Source organism: Panicum virgatum, chromosome 8K (assembly GCF_016808335.1).
Source record: "Panicum virgatum strain AP13 chromosome 8K, P.virgatum_v5, whole genome shotgun sequence".
NCBI lineage: Eukaryota > Viridiplantae > Streptophyta > Magnoliopsida > Poales > Poaceae > Panicum > Panicum virgatum.
This window is the reverse complement of record NC_053143.1, coordinates 17404570-17421315: the sequence shown is the minus strand read 5'-3', so window position 1 is coordinate 17421315 and position 16746 is coordinate 17404570. Positions and strand designations below refer to the sequence as shown.

The window sequence follows — 16746 nt, the reverse complement described above, 5'->3', positions numbered from 1 at the left end:
TCTCCTCACAGTATTTCACAACGGTCAAAATCCCCTCACTAAAACCTAATTCCTCCCCCACCTACCATTTATGGCATGAAACAAGAAATTGCCGTCGCCATCGCCGCCGCCGCCGCCACCACTACCACCAAAGATTGAGTCCCGCAATCGCCTGTTACTTGTTCACATCCCTCTTCGCACCATGAAGCTGCGCGACCAAGAAGAGGAAGCCGCTGTAGGAGGTTGCAAGAAAGCCGCAGGTGTCCGGAGCCGTGGATCTGAATCACCACAGCCGCCGCATCAAAGGCTCCCCGAATGTAGCCGCCGCCATGAGGGTGGGGCTTCTGGAAGTAGGGAGACAGAGCTTCCTTCCAGATCTTTGGCGAGCAGTGCTGGGAAGGGGGCGGCAACCATCCCGCAACGCCGTTCGCCGCCGCCGCTTTCACGCGAGGCATATGGCCTCCTTCGAGATGCCGCGAGTCTTGGTGTTGTCGCTGCAGAGCCATTTAAGTGCTCCGATTGTCCCATGAAGTTTGGCCGAGAGAAGACACTGCAAGGGCACATGAGATCGGTGCACCGGCAAGGTAGCCCCTCGCCCTCGCCCTCCTCCTCCTCCGAGGCGCCCACGCCAAAGAAGGCAAGGAAGAAGCAAAAGCCAAAACAACAAACCGTGAAGACAGAGCCTCGCCACGACGATTCCCCTTTGCCGTTGCCAATGTCCCGGGGTGCCACTTCACGGAGCCACCAGGTTGGCCACGTGGTTGGCGAGAAGCCGAAGGTAACCGTCTCTCAGTCTCCTGCTGCTCCTAGCAACGTTATAGTCATAGAGGACCACATCAGTGACGATGGCAACGACACCAAGAACATCACCGGCGGTGATGGCGACGCCAATCCTGTCACTGCCATCACGGGATTTCGTGCAGTTGCAATTGCAAGCTCAGGTCCTGATGCGGCGGCAGTTCTACCAACAATGGCACGAGCTCCTGCAGCTGCCATTGAGGTTATAGTGCTAGACGATGACAGCAGTGACGATGACAAGCCCAATCCTACCATCGCCGTCACTGGAATTGGTGCAGTTGCAAGCACGGGACCAGATGCGGAGGCTGTTCAGCCAATGGCACTAACTCCTGCTGCTACTGCCGTGGCAACTGCGCCAGGACTTGATGCCACGGCATCTGTGATGACCATTGAACCACCAGGTCCTGCAGCGGCAGCGACGGTGGCTGTGACAATCCCACCAGCTCCTGCTCCTGCTCCTGCAGCAGCTCTGACCATCGCAACAGCTGCGGGAGTGGCTGCTCCAATCGCAGCTGATACCGTGATGGGAAATGGCAGTCGTGAAGCCGGTGATCGCTACAGCAGCACGCTGGACCTTCAGCGCCATGCGGGCATGGCGTGTGACATGGTGTTCCCGACCGGGCAGGCGCTCGGCTGGCACAGGAAGCTGCACTATTCCGGCCTGATGATTGGTGCGGCCAGCAACGCCGGCAGCTCATCCGCCCGTCACCCTGCGGCTGCAGCTGCTGATGAACAGCAACCCTTGGAGCTGTCCATGGAGGCGATTGCAATGAACAGCAACCCTGCAACCGTCCATGGCTCTGCAGGCACCATGCGCCGCCGGTCATTTCCTACTTCTGCCGGAAGTGCCATCCTTGCACTTCCAGCGCTGATGAGTCCAGTGCACGATCCACCCCAAGGGATGGCAATGGCCGGCAATCCTGTGGCTGGTCTTGTCTCAGCTCCTACAGCCGCCACTGGCTCATGGTCACTCCCTGCGACTTCCAGCAGCGTCCATCCTGCAGAGATAGCTGTGGTGCCTGGCAACCGCGGAGGCCGCACCATCCGTATCTTCGGCGTCGACAACTTTGCTGCATTCCCCTCGCAGAATCAAGAGGAGAATCTACCAGAAGAAGTAGCAATGGCGCCTGGCAATGGTGAGCATCTCTTCGGCTTCAACATCTCCCCTCCATTCCCCTCACAGAATCCACAAGAGGAGACAGTGCATGTCAACCACGGACTAGAAGAGGTAGCGGTGGCGCCTGGCAACATCGAACGACGCTCCATCTGTCTCTTCGGCTTCGATGCCTCTCCTGCATTTCCCTCACAGAATCAAGAGAATCCACCACATGAGATGGTGCCTAGCAACCGCGGATCTCGCACCATCCGCCTCTTTGGTGTCAACATGGCTGAAGGTCCGAAAGAAATGAAGTAGGTCAAGAGAGGAGTACCAGATCTTCCTGCCAGTGTTTCAGGAAATAGCAAGTTTGCATTGTGCAACCTCTTCATGCTTTTCAGGTTATTTTTTCTGCGATATTATTTATCTGCAGCCGGTTTAAGTCCAATCAGGAAATCAGTTCGGCATAATTTCTTTTCTCATTTAGACATTATAGGGTTCATACCAAGCCGCACTTTGGTATTTGAATAAGGTTGTGTGATTTATTTGATCAAAGAGTTTTATGTTTTATTTTGATACCTGATAAACAGTAGTATGATTTATCAGATGAAATATGGTTGTAAGAGTTATTTGAACAATTTATGATGTTTTTTGTTATCCTACCCATACAGAGTGATGTGGAACTTGGCATTATGTTGCTCATCTTCATGCTACTCTCTGAATGTACATCAACATTGTGTCAGAAAATCAGATTGTATCCGACCTTCCCTGTATACAGTTAGGAATCTGGAGAAGGTTTTTAGTTCAGAGTCTGGACCAAATGGAGCATCAAGGACACCACTTAGCATGTGGATTGAATAACGGCACTGAGGATCATATATTCTGAATTGCGAGCCTTGCGGCTATCATCCCGATATTATGTTCTACATACTCAATACCATTGTTTACTCTATCGAGAATATTTGTTGAATCCATGGCTTGTATCTTGTATTTTTGCAGGGTGAGAAGTTCAGCATCTGACATACCTGAATTTTACATTTCAATGTCAGATATGTATGCATTCATGTATCAGGTCTAATGGCGGTTGATATATGTGCGCATCAGCTCTTTGGTTGGTTGTTGGATGGAAGACGTTCATTTCTCAGAGAACATGTAGACAAATAGTAAAAGTTTCATCAATATGACAAGACCTGAATATTTTGAAATAAATGGTCGAAAAGGGAGTGAAACATCACCTGAAACTGTTTGGTATGCGGCAAATGAGAGACGTTCTGGAAGACCAGGGATAAAAGATTCATTATACTCTTCAAAAAATTCTTTCTCAGACCATAATAGAGACGCCCTGATGTTAGTTTGCAGTGGTTCATCCTCAGGTACCTTGTAGGAAGGATAGAATTGGTGTAATGGATGGATTGTTTGTATTAGCTTGAGGCCTCGGCCGGTATATATAAGAGTACAAGACTTGGGGTGCAAGGCAACCCCACCGGATATGTATGGCAGTCCGGATACAATATCTAAACTACCAAATATACTCTAACATCCCCCCGCAGTCACAGCGGGAGCACTGCAGACGGTGAGACTGTAGGAGAAGCCGAAGGTAGGAACCGACGGACTGACATTGACTGACATCCCCCCGCAGTTGTAGCGTCGGCGCAATACGGATGCTGCGACTGGAGAGAACCGGCGAGAAACTCATGCGGATGGTAGCCCTTTGTGCTGATGTCGAGATAGCCGAGCTGAAGGAGCCATGGTCGAAGATGCCGTGCGTAGAGTAGCCGCGGTCGACGTAGAGCTGTCGAAGTTGCCGAAGACGAGGTAGCCGCACATGAAGCCGCGGGCGCACGAGGAGGCGCCATGGTGGTGGCGTAATGGAGAAGACGCCGGAGACGAAGATGGCGACGCGTCGAGGCAGTCGTAGAGGGAGCGATGCCAAAGTCGATGCAGTCAGGCCATCGGGCGACACATGCCCGAGTTTGCTAGGCTCGGGAACGCATCGGGGACGATGGGCACGCACCGGTGTTGCCAATACCGGACGTGCAAGGGAGGATGCACAACCAGACGCCGTCGCCGAGGGACCAGCAGAGAAAGCCTCCATGGCAGTCGCAGGTGCAGAAGAAGGCGAGGTAGAAGACGCCAACGCCTGCTGTTGCTGGAGTAGACGAAGTAGTCGGGGACGAGATGGCGACGCTGGCGACGTGGTTGTGCTAGACGAAGCGATGAGGGGAATCCAGACTTTCTAGCACAAGGCCAAGTGATCCGGATGACGCGGCGGCGGTGCTCGAAGGAGATGGCGAAGAACTCATACATCTTGACGAAGACCATGCGCGAAAGACGCGCACCGATAGAGTCGACAGGATGTAGATGCAACGGCGAGGACGACGATAGGCGGCGACGCTACTGCCCGAGGAGGCGACGCAGCGGCAGCCCTCTTGCTTGGCGAAGCATCGCGCGATAGACGACAAACATCTCAGGAGGGTGGTTCGCGCGATCGGTTGATCAGGCCGACGGCGTGCGAGGCGAAGACAACGATGGCGAAGGCGATGTCGAAGGTGGAGCTTCCCGATCGGTGGTGGCGAAGACGAGCCGACGTAGGTCGACGTGCAGACGAGGGGGGCGCGGCACAGGCAGGCGTTCCGGTTACGCCGCAGGCCACGCCGGCAACACAGTCGAAGGAGATGAGGAAGTCGGTGTTGTCGAAGCCGATGTCGATGATGCGCGAGTCGACGGCGGTGGGCGATGGGGACGCAAACCCGATCACAGATCGAGAAAAAGAAAACAACAGCAGCAACCGATCGGGAAGGCGACAGGGCGCTGGCCCGGGGGCGGACGACGGGGTGGCGCAGATCAGACGAAGCGACGACCACCGGCGAAGAGGACTCGTCCAGGCCTCCTCCACCACGACTAAGGGTGCAGCCACCACCACGGTGGCGCGCTGCATCGACGGTGAGGAGTGCAGCCGCCACCATGACGGCTGCGCGGAAGGGAGGGCCCAGCCGGTGGCGTGAAGGAGGGGCGCGACCGGCGGCACAGCGATGAGGTCTTCGATCTGCTGGAGCTTGACGACACGACGATAGGCGGCGGGATCAGATGGATCCACCGCAGACTCGAGGACGATGACGAACACAGCGGTCAGAGGGACCGGGCGCGCATCTAGGAGGGCGCTGCCCCCGGCGGAGATGGATCTCCCCGGGGGCGCGCGGCGGTGGCGGCGGCGGCGGAAGCTAGGTCTAGGATTAGGAACCCTAGTCTCGTGATACCATGTAGGAAGGATAGAATTGGTGTAATGGATGGATTGTTTGTATTAGCTTGAGGCCTCGGCCGGTATATATAAGAGTACAAGACTTGTGGTGCAAGGCAACCCCACCGGATATGTATGGCAGTCCGGATACAATATCTAAACTACCAAATATACTCTAACATCCCCCCGCAGTCACAGCGGGAGCACTGCAGACGGTGAGACTGTAGGAGAAGCCGAATGTAGGAACCGACGGACTGACATTGACTGACATACCTAAATTTGAAATGTTAAAAAAACAAAGATTATGATAAGAAGCACTATTCAGCATTTGCAAATTACTGAATGGACTTCAGATAGTGATATAACCTTCAACTTCATTTGTAGGCTGTGTAAATTGCACATAGATTCTCTTAGCTTGGAAATTTTTGTCCCTATTTCAATACCCTCATAAGGATCATCCATCAATGGGGAAACAGTACCACGGAAATATGGCTCCATCTGGATCAATGAAGACAAAGATGTGATTCAGGGTTTCTGTAATTTCTTCTTGACCATGCCAGAATCCTTCAGAAGTAGTGCAAAATCATTCTGAACTACTGCCCCAATAGTTTCGACAAATAAGCTTACAGAACTAGACCATATAGGTATTTCAATCAGAAATGGTTTGATGGTTGGCTAAAAATCACAATCCAAGGCATAGTGAGATTGAGGGAGTCCAACTGTAACACTAGCATTCAGGTCCACATCTCTTCTACCCCTCAGAGATGCGAAAAGAAATTTACCTTTTCGTATATGAAGCAAAAGTTGGCCATCAAAGGTATTTTAAACACAATTTATAGTAGTTGTGTCGTGAAGGATATACAAAGATTTACTTAGCAGTACCTTAGAACATGTATTATATGATATGAACATCAGCACTGGAATACATTTCAAATTTTTGACAAAGAAGAAAAGAACTTACATCCAAAAGATTTGAAATGTTTACACGGCACACTCCTCTAATTGATATCAGTGCTCCAATCTCCAGCTTTTGAACCTACACTAAAGATAGACCATTAATACAAAATGTGACTGAAAAAAAGAGTGGAAGTTGTATCCTGTAAGCAAACTTATGGAATCCTGTAATCAAAATTAGAGAAAGGCGCCACATGAAAGACAAGAGCTTACACTTTCTATCTGCACCAAGCAACCATATCTTACAGCAAATGAAGCTTTAGTAGAGCTATCTACAACTGGATCAAGCACAAAGTGAACAAAAGAATTTTTCCTCTTGTACAAGGCCTGTTAAGGGAATAATTAGAAAAGAAATAAGTAATGATGTGGCAAAACTCACACATGATTTGAATTGTCACTATCCGATGAAAGATATATGAAGACCTTGTCTTTCAGGAAGGATGTACCAAAATCACATCTATAGTACGCGATACCACTAAACTACAATTTTAAGTATCTATGCAAATTTCCAGTCAAAACTAAAACCGCAATACTATTTTTTTGTTATACCATGTTTCTATGTCTGCTCCCTGTGGATCCAAGAAACTGAAGGGAATAAGTCTTGTACTCTTGGTCTTTGTGGGGCTGCAGCATCTCCTTTTTGCTGCGCATGCAATGGGTTTGTGCTGCCCCTAGAGGACAGCATCTTGGACTGCTTTTTAGTTTGCTAGGACAGCTGCAGTTAGTAGGACAGCAGCAGTTAGCATCTACTTTTCTAGGACAGCAGGAGCATCTTAGACTAGGCAGTTAGCAGCTCCTTGGCTGGCTGTATATATGTGTGGCCACCCCTCCCATTGGAAGGCATGGCTTTGAGTTTGTGAATGAAGAAAACCCAGAAAATTGCCCCAAGTTCATTGTCATCCTCTCAGCTCAATGAGAGTTAGAATTGAGCTTCTAACATCTGGTATCAGAGCCGTACTTTCCTGTAGGTTAGACATCTCCTGCACTTCTCCCTCCCAAGCAGCAGCTAGCACAGCAGCAGCTAGCGCAGCAGCAGCGGCAGTTAGCGCAGCAGCAGCGGCTAGCGCAGCAGCACCTGCTGCACCCTCTACTCCACCTTCCTCACCCGAGCAGACGAGCGGCAGCTCGTCTGAGGCTGCGTCTTCTCCACGCAGCAGCCCCCTGGAGGCGCGCCATGTCCGACGCACCGTCTCAGCGCTCGGTCGCCTCGAGCGCACGGCGTCAGCGAGATGCCGAGCTCGCCGCGGCAGAGGAGCGCAGGCGAGCGACGGCACAAGCCGCTGCAGCAGCGGCGAGGGCGGCCAGGCTGGCTGCAGCAGAGCTGGCGGCGGCCAGGGCGGAGGTGGAAGCAGAGGCGGCGGAGGATGCAGCGCGTGCGGTGGAGGTCGAGGTTGAGACCTTGCGCGGCAGCCTTAGCGGCTCCATCGCCGGCGACGCCACCGCCGACGAGGACCTTGAGGAGTTGGAGAGGGAGAGAACGCGGGAGCGGACCGCGCGGTGGGCAGCAGTCCACCCCGGCGGCGGCGGCTTGGACGGCGGCGTGCCCGGCGGCGGTCCAGGGGCCCGCGCGCCCGGCGGCGGCCTAGATGGCGGCGCGCCCGGCGGCGGTCCAGGGGCCCGCGCGCCCGGCGGCGGAGGCGGCGCCCCTGGCGGCGGCGCGCAGGGCGGTGGCGGAGCTCCTGGCTGGGGTGCGCGCGGCGGCGCCCCCGGCTACCACGGCCTCCAGGCGGTGGTCAGGGACGTCGGTCCCGGTGGTGGGTGGCCCACCCTCACCAAGACCAACTACGTCGAGTGGGCCGCAGTCATGGAGGTGAAGCTCCAGGTGCGGCATATGTGGGAGGCAGTCCGGTACGGCGACGTCGACTACGATGAGGATCGACGGGCGCTGGATGCTCTCATCGCAGCAGCCCCGCCCGAGATGCAGTTCACGCTTTCCAAGAAGCGAACTACCAAGGAGGCCTGGGACTCCATCGCTGCGGCACGTATCGGCAGCGACCGCGCCCGCAAGACCACTCTTCAGGCACTTCGCAAGGAGTGGGAGAACCTGGCCTTCAAGCCAGGTGAGGATGTTGATGACTTCGCCCTCCGTCTCAACACTCTACTGCAGAAGGTGGTGCAGTTCGGCGACGACACCTACGACGAGGAGAGAGCCGTCGAGAAGCTCTTCCGCTGCGTCCCCGAGAGGTACAGGCAGACCGCTCGCTCGATCGAGTCTCTGCTAGACCTCTCCACCATGACGATCGAGGAGGCGATAGGTCGCCTCAAGGTCGTCGACAGCGACGAGCCACAGCCTCCCTCGGGAGGCATCTCCATCGGTGGGAAGCTCCACCTCACTCAGGAGCAGTGGGAGGCTCGGCGCGGTGACAGGAGGAGGGGGGAGCCCTCTTCCTCGACTGGTGGCCGCAAGCGCGGCAAGCCGCGAAAGGGGCGCGGAGGTGCCCAAGCCGGGGCACGAGGGCGCGCCGAGGGTGGCGCCCGCAGAGATGCTCAGGGCGGCGCCGCTGACAGGCCCAAGGCGGCACGAGACGACGCCTGCCACAACTGTGGCAGGCCCGGCCACTGGGCCAGGGACTGCCCGCAGCGGAGGCGTGGGGGCCAAGCCCACGTCGCGGAGGCCCAGCCGGATGACGAGCCGGCTCTGTTCCTACTCCACGGGGACATGGAGCCGCAGCCGGCGGCACCGCCTGTCACCGCTCTACTCCACCTCGACGAGCCGCGTGCCCGAGTTCTCCTCGGCAACGGCTCCGACGACGACAGGGTCGATGGCTGGTACCTCGACTCCAGCGCCACGCACCACATGACCGGGCGGCGGGAGTTCTTCTCCGACCTGGACGTCGACGTAGGTGGCTCCGTCAGGTTCGGGGACTCCTCCGCCGTGGAGATCAAGGGCGTGGGCTCCGTGATCTTCACCGCCAAGTCCGGAGAGCACCGGATGCTCACCGGAGTCTACTACATCCCGGCGCTGCGGAACTCCATCATCAGCCTTGGGCAGCTCGATGAGTGCGGCTCCCGCGTGGTGATCGACAGCGGGGTCCTCCGCATCTGGGACCACCGTCGCCAGCTTCTCGCCAGGGTGGTTCGAGGGAAGAACCGCCTCTACATCCTCCATGTCGGGATGGCCCAGCCTCTTTGTCTTGCAGCTCGCAGGGACGACGAGGCATGGCAGTGGCACGAGCGCTTTGGGCACCTCCACTTTGAGGCCCTGAAGCGGCTCGGCGCCAAGGAGATGGTGCGAGGCCTCCCGTGCCTCGACCACGGGGAGCAGCTCTGCGACGTCTGCGTGCTGACGAAGCAGAGGCGGCACTCCTTCCCCCAGCAGGCGAGCTTCCGAGCCAAGGAGCGGCTCGAGCTCGTACACGGGGACTTGTGTGGCCCGGTGACACCGGTCACACCAGGAGGACGGCGCTACTTCCTGCTGCTCGTCGACGACCTCTCCCGCTTCATGTGGGTGATGATCCTCGGCAGCAAGGGAGAGGCTGCGGACGCCATCAGGCGTGCTCAGGCTGCTGCGGAGGCGGAGAGCGGCCGAAAGTTGCGCGTGCTGTGCACCGACAACGGCGGCGAGTTCACGGCGGCCGAGTTCGCGGCGTACTGCGCGGATGAGGGCATCCAGCGCCACTACTCCGCGTCGTACAGCCCGCAGCAGAACGGCGTCGTCGAGCGGCGCAACCAGACGGTTGTGGGGATGGCCCGGGCCCTCCTCAAGCAGAGGGGGATGCCGACTGTCTTCTGGGGAGAGGCGGTGGTGACGGCCGTCTACATCCTCAACCGCTCGCCCACCAAGGCACTCGACGGCATGACGTCGTATGAGGCTTGGCATGGGCGCAAGCCGGCGGTCTCCCACCAGCGGGTCTTCGGCTGCCTCGCGTTCGCCAAGGAGCTTGGCCACATCGGCAAGCTCGACGACAGGAGCACTCCGGGAGTGTTCATCGGCTACGCGGCGGGTTCGAAGGCCTACCGCATTCTCGACCCGGAGACACAGCGTGTGCGCACGGCGCGCGACGTTGTGTTCGACGAAGGGCGAGGATGGGCGTGGGACAAGGCGGTGGACGACGGCTCGGCTCCGACGTACGACGACTTCACCGTCGAGTACGTCCACTTCGAGGGAGCTGGGGGAGTAGGCAGCTCTTCTTCGCCGAGCGTGCCTACCCCGGTCCCCGAGCCTCCACCGACCCCGGCGCCCGCCACACCGGCGGCACCACGCCCTTCAGCTGTACCACCACAGCCGGTGACGCCGCGCACTCCAGCACCGACAGCCACTCCTCCGGGCACGCCTATTCCAGCACCTGCTCACAGCCCGGTGGAGTTCGCTACTCCGCTCTCTCACGACGAGGAGCGCATCGACCCGTACCACGACGGTGAGCCGCTGCGGTACCGTACGATGGAGGACCTTCTCGGCGATCAGCCGGTGCCGGGACTGGTGCCTCACGACCTGGAGGCGCAGTTGCACCTCGCGTGCGACGACGGCGAGCCTCGGTCTTTTGCAGAGGCCGAGGGACACGCGGCATGGCGTGCCGCGATGCAGTCGGAGATGGACGCGGTTGAGAAGAACCGCACTTGGGAGCTTGCTGATCTCCCTCGCGGTCACCGCGCGATCACCCTTAAGTGGGTGTTCAAGCTGAAGAGGGATGAGGCCGGCACCGTCGTCAAGCACAAGGCTCGCCTGGTGGCACGAGGTTTCGTGCAGCAGGAGGGAGTCGACTTCGACGAGGGCTCCCGTGGCACGGATGGAGTCCGTGCGACTCCTCCTTGCGCTAGCTGCCCAGGAGGGCTGGCGTGTCCATCACATGGACGTCAAGTCGGCGTTTCTCAACGGCGACTTGAAGGAGGAGGTCTACGTGCACCAGCCGCCGGGGTTTGCGATCCCCGGCAAGGAGGGTAAGGTGCTACGTCTGCGCAAGGCCCTCTATGGCTTGCGGCAGGCCCCGAGGGCGTGGAACGCCAAGCTAGACTCCACGCTCAAGGGGATGGGCTTCGAGCAAAGCCCGCACGAGGCGGCCATCTACCGGCGGGGCAAAGGAGGCAATGCCCTGCTGGTGGGTGTCTACGTCGACGACTTGGTGATCACCGGCACCAAGGATGCGGAGGTGGCGGTGTTCAAGGAGGAGATGAAGGCCACCTTCCAGATGAGCGACTTGGGGCCTCTCTCCTTCTACCTGGGGATCGAGGTGCACCAGGACGACTCCGGGATCACACTTCGACAGACCGCCTACGCCAAGCGCGTCGTCGAGCTCGCTGGGCTCACCGACTGCAACCCAGCCCTCACTCCGATGGAGGAGAGGCTGAAGCTGAGCCGTGACAGCACGGCGGAGGAGGTGGACGCTACTCAGTACCGGCGTCTTGTGGGGAGCCTCCGCTACCTCGCCCACACACGGCCGGACTTGGCGTTCTCCGTCGGCTACGTCAGTCGGTTCATGCAGCGACCGACGACGGAGCACCAGCAGGCCATGAAGAGGATCATCCGCTATGTTGCGGGGACTCTCGACCACGGTCTCCACTACCCGAGGTGCCCTGGGGCGGCACACTTCGTCGGGTACAGCGATAGCGACCACGCCGGCGACATCGACACCAGCAAGAGTACGAGCGGGATCCTCTTCTTCCTCGGCGAGTGCCTCGTTAGCTGGCAGTCGGTCAAGCAACAGGTGGTGGCCTTGTCCAGCTGCGAGGCCGAGTACATAGCGGCCTCCACCGCGTCGACTCAGGCGCTCTGGCTCGCTCGACTGCTTGGTGATCTACTCGGCAGAGACACTGGAGCAGTGGAGCTCAGGGTGGACAGCAAGTCCGCTCTGGCCTTGGCGAAGAACCCCGTTTTCCACGAACGGAGCAAGCACATCCGGGTGAGGTATCACTTCATCCGAGGCTGCTTGGAGGAAGGAAGCATCAAGGCGAGCTACATCAACACCAAGGATCAGCTTGCGGATCTGCTCACCAAGCCCCTTGGGAGGATCAAGTTCCTTGAGCTTTGCTCCAGGACCGGGATGGTCCAACTTTCCCACAAGACGACGCACAAGGCTTAGGGGGAGAATGAAGGGAATAAGTCTTGTACTCTTGGTCTTTGTGGGGCTGCAGCATCTCCTTTTTGCTGCGCATGCAATGGGTTTGTGCTGCCCCTAGAGGACAGCATCTTGGACTGCTTTTTAGTTTGCTAGGACAGCTGCAGTTAGTAGGACAGCAGCAGTTAGCATCTACTTTTCTAGGACAGCAGGAGCATCTTAGACTAGGCAGTTAGCAGCTCCTTGGCTGGCTGTATATATGTGTGGCCACCCCTCCCATTGGAAGGCATGGCTTTGAGTTTGTGAATGAAGAAAACCCAGAAAATTGCCCCAAGTTCATTGTCATCCTCTCAGCTCAATGAGAGTTAGAATTGAGCTTCTAACAGAAACATTAAGAAATCTCAAAAGAAAATAACGTAGGTACAAATTAGATATATAAACAAAAAAAAATACTTGGTGAAGAAATGGCATGTAATTTTTAATTTAGGATATCAAGGAAAAGCTTGTAAAGTATGCCTATGTTACATGGTAGATTTAGACAAGTAAATAGTTCAAAGTTGTTTAAGTGCAAGAGATATTGGGTTATTTCATAAAGAAAGAAATCAAATATACAGTAATAATAATCTTTGGACTAAAAAAGCGATCCTTACCTCCTCTAGCAATGCTATATATCTTGCTTCATACAAGTGTAGAGTCTTGGATTCAGATGGTATCAACACCTATACCATTTTCATTGTCTTAGCATCATTCTACAGGTTGATAATGCAAAATGCAGCTTATATGCAATGAAAAATAACTGATCAAGGGAACTGGTAGCAGTTCAAAAAATTCATATGATGCTAATGAACAAAAAACATAATGCAAATTCATAGATAAAGAGATTGTTCTGATTTGGTTATCCACAATCAGTCCACAAAGTTGGTCAGAACTGTTCAGTTATTATAAAAACGAAAAAAAAGTGAACACCCTCAGGTAAACTGAATCAACATAATACGATGATGTTAACAAATTTGTCCACTGCACGAAAATATCTTTCCTCCCAGCACTGTCCAAAATGCCGATTGCTAGTAGCAGGCATATTTAGATGGTACCTTGCAAAGGGAGAAAAAAAAACACATGCGAACTAGATAGCGCCATCACTTTAAGGTCTGAAATCCTGGTATTGGTTGATACCAATGGTTCCTACATCAGATACTTGCGTATCTGATAATAATTAACCTTCAACAAGACCAAGAAGATTTTTTTATTAGAAAATAAAGGGCAAGAAAATTCACATGGATAAACAAACTAGGCAAGAAAATTCACATGGATAAACAAACTAACTAAAAAAATGACTCGACTCCAAGTGCCACGTTTCTTCAGGACAAAATTTCAGGCAGACCCAGGGCAGATGGTTCTGTGGTTGTGGTTCAAGACTGTAATTTTTTCTTGCACAGAAATTCTGGTTGGTTCTGTGGTTCACTAATTTGACCAACATAACCCATTCGAGATAACTGAAACACCGGTTCCCAAATCCTCCCCGTTTCGCTAGCAAGTTAATCTTCCACGAACTGAACGACATCGACCCATTGTACTAGATTGACCATTTGCCGAATAATCGACATCAACGCAATGGCATGGCATACTACAGAAGTAACAGAATCGGTTTTAACTCAAATATGAACATCCAAACAAGTTCTATCCCATCCGAAGACCTTACCTCCGCGGGCTGGAACGGGAGGAGCGGGAGGTCGAGCGACGGCGGCGGCGGCGGCGGCAAGGACGCGCAGCGAACGGCGGGAAGCTGGCGTCGGCGGCGGGGAAGCGACGCGTGGAGGGGAGGCACGGGCCTGGGGCTCGGGTCTTGGGCCGGCCGTGGCGAGCTGGAGGGGGAGAGGAGGCGGAGGGGAGCGGAGGCGGCCATGGCCGCGGCGGGTTTTGAGCGGTTGGGAATAGCCCGTGGGTTTGGCGGGAGCAGAAGGAGATAATGCTGGAAGTTTCTTTTTCCCCAAACAAATTTTTTTACATGGATGAGTTATAAATTATGAAATATATAGCCTATTTAATTTGCTAATTATAGATTAAATTATCTCATTAGATTCATCTCGTGATTTATAACCCATTCATGCAAAAATTTTGGTAAATATATTTAAAAAAATATTTTTTAAAAAAGTTTACATCAAAGAAATTAAACACGTACTTGGGTTTAAGGGTATTTTTTTCCCGAGGATTCTATTAACTGATTGCTAGGAGAAGTAAAAGGGGTCTAAAAAAGAGGACTATTGTGTTAGCTCTTAGCTGTAAAATTTAGTTTATTATAAAAACATAAGTGGATATGTGGCAAATAATAGTGAGTTATAAAAAATCTATAGTAAGAGCATGTTTGGGAGCACTCCATTATCAAAACAGCTACTCCACTCCACCAACTCCACTCCACTCCACTCCACCACTTGTAGTTCATTCTGTTTGGGAGAGCTCCACTCCACAAATCTTATAGGCCTAGTTTTCTCTGCCCACCGGCACAATAAGCAAGCAGCGGCCCAACTAAGCCCATCTAAACTACTCTCACTTTCACGCGGGTGCCGCTTGTAAGTTATCTTCTACCCCCTTCTCCACCCTTCCTGTGTCTTCCTCCTCCCGAGGCCCGCGGCGAGCCCCGGTGGGGGCGTGCCCGCGAAGGCGGCCAGCCTCGGCCCCGTGGTGAGCCCCGGTGGGGGCGAGCCCCTGTAGCTGCCGCGGCAAGCGTGCCGCAGCGGCCATCGGTGGTGGCTGCGGTGAGCCCCAACGGGGGCGAGCCCCAGCGGCCAATCTCAGTGGACGCAGCGAGCCCCTACGGCCGTGGTGAGCTCGCGACGACGACAATCTACGGCGGCCGCGGCGAGCCCAGGCGGGGGCGAGCCCCTGCGCCGCGGCGAGCCCGCGACGGGGTGAGCCTTGGCGGCCGCGGCGAACCAGCAGGCGACGGGCGATGGTGAGCGCCGGCGTCGGCAACCCTAGATGGGCGCCGACGGCAATAGCACGAGGAAAAAGTGTGTTGACTTTTTCTTTTTCTTTGTTTGAAGGGGTATGTGTGTAACCAATGGCAGGTGGGTAATTTTTTCCAACTCCATCAGCTCCAGGTTTTGATGGAGCACCTCTTGAGGAGCTCCCAAAAAAAGGTGGAGTGGAACTAATATTTGGTGGGCTGGAGTGGAGGTGGCTGGGGTGTTTGGGTATTTTTTCTGGAGTGGAGCCAAATTTGGTAGAGTGGAGCTCTCCCAATCAGCCCCTAAATTGGACCTTTCGAACAAGTGTGTTTGTCCATTTTTTTTATTGGCAATGTACCAAGGCAGTAAAACTAACATACCGAGTCAACAACATTTAGTTCAAAATAAAATAAAATAAAATAATGTCTAAATTTGTTTGTTTGCACAACACAACTGCTCCAACTCCATAGATGGTACCTCATGACAGGGAACCACAATTATATATTATTTTTCAGTCATACCACAATGTAAATATACTTAAAAACCATTCTTCAATAACCATATTTTGATTTTTATTCGCTCATGGGTCATGGCATAGTTGGTTGTCTTCACCGCATATCTCAATAATCACTCCTTTCCTGTTATCATAATAAAAATATACTAATTAAGAGCATACTCAACCTTAGAGACAATGATCTATACCCTCAATGATACAAAGATTATCCAGGTTTTAGCTCCTGAACGTCCCCAACCCCCCTCAATTTTGTCCCCTCAATTTTGTCCTTGCTCCTATATGGGCAAGCAGATATGCTCTAGGGCACTCCTTCCATGACGGAGGCGGAGCCACGTGCCCGCGCTAGCTGCAGTACCGCAGCGGGGTCCTTGCAGTACCGGCTGGGGATGATGAGGAGGCTAGCGGTGTGAAACTGGGGCAGCGCAGATCTGAGAAGGAGGGATGGAGGTAGAGATGGAGGTGGGAGCGGCGGCCGGAGGAGGTAGGGATATAGAGAGTTAGGGTTTTAAATTCGCATGTCTCCACTACTCGAAAAAGTGCCATAGGTACCAATGGCTCGAGTCTTTGGTATCGGGTAAAATAACCGGTACCTAAGGCCTTCAAAATGAGACAAAATATTCTTTCGTTGGGATTTGAACCCGACATCTAGCCTCGCACGCTGCCCCTTTACCATCTCAACTACACAACAGTTCTGATTGAGAATGAGATATTTTCATTTTAAAGTAACTCATGGATCACCAACCGGTACCTAAGGCTCATCCATAGACACCGGTTGGTGGTAACACCCGGTACTAATGTAAAAGTTACCACTCGGTACCTATGGAGAGCCTTGGGTACCGGTTGGTGTTACCAACCGGTACCTAAGGCTCATCCATTAGTCCCATCCACCCCAAAAATACCGGTACTAAGATGAACCGGTACCAATACTAGCATTGGTACCGGTTCATCTTCATTCTGGTACTTTTGGGGTGGACCTTTGGCGTGTTTTCTACTAGTGCTCTTATCCATCTTAGGATCGATCCAAATCGTTGAATCGGAGATGGATGGCCGGGAGAAGTTGAGCCTTAGGAAAATAACCCAGGCTAGGTTTCTTGGTCCGTTTAACCTTTTTTATTTTTATTTTATGGAAAAATTATAAATAACATATAATAATAATGATCTTATGTGCAACAATACACCTTTTATACGTAATAGACTACATATAAGTTGTTGAGATGGAGTTTCATAAA

At 54.0% G+C, this 16746-nt stretch overlaps 1 protein-coding gene across 3 annotated transcripts; it reads right to left on the bottom strand.

Moving 5' to 3' along the window:
• Window positions 1–2285: 2285 nt before the first annotated feature.
• LOC120644085 lies at window positions 2286–14026 on the bottom strand. 3 transcript variants are annotated; one of them, XR_005663389.1, is made up of 7 exons: window positions 13758–14025; window positions 12709–12777; window positions 6279–6392; window positions 6073–6147; window positions 5478–5609; window positions 2899–3250; window positions 2286–2300 (listed from the first exon to the last, which is right to left on the bottom strand). XR_005663389.1 is itself a non-coding variant. In XM_039920635.1 (7 exons), the coding sequence occupies exons 1-7, from the start codon at window positions 13959–13961 to the stop codon at window positions 2747–2749; spliced, it is 888 nt and encodes a 295-aa protein (XP_039776569.1). In that variant the 5' UTR covers window positions 13962–14023; the 3' UTR covers window positions 2552–2746. The 3 variants fall into 3 exon arrangements, 2 of the variants coding, with proteins under 2 accessions (XP_039776569.1, XP_039776571.1); XM_039920635.1 differs by lacking the exon at window positions 2286–2300 and adding an exon at window positions 2552–2898 and having other exon boundaries at window positions 3109–3250; window positions 13758–14023; XM_039920637.1 differs by lacking the exons at window positions 2286–2300; window positions 6279–6392 and adding an exon at window positions 2552–2898 and having other exon boundaries at window positions 3109–3250; window positions 13758–14026.
• Between the last annotated feature and the right edge of the window lie 2720 nt (window positions 14027–16746).

What these genes read in the sequence shown, in the direction of transcription:
- LOC120644085 (XM_039920635.1), bottom strand. Translation starts at nt 13,961, where the DNA reads ATGGCCGCCTCCGCTCCCCTCCGCCTCCTCTCCCCCTCCAGCTCGCCA. An exon ending in ATATAGCATTGCTAGAGGAG is followed by an intron (nt 6,393 to 12,708) that starts GTAAGGATCGCT and finishes TTCCCTTAACAG; the next exon opens with GCCTTGTACAAGAGGAAAAA. An exon ending in CGCATACCAAACAGTTTCAG is followed by an intron (nt 2,899 to 3,108) that starts GTGATGTTTCAC and finishes TGTAAAATTCAG; the next exon opens with GTATGTCAGATGCTGAACTT.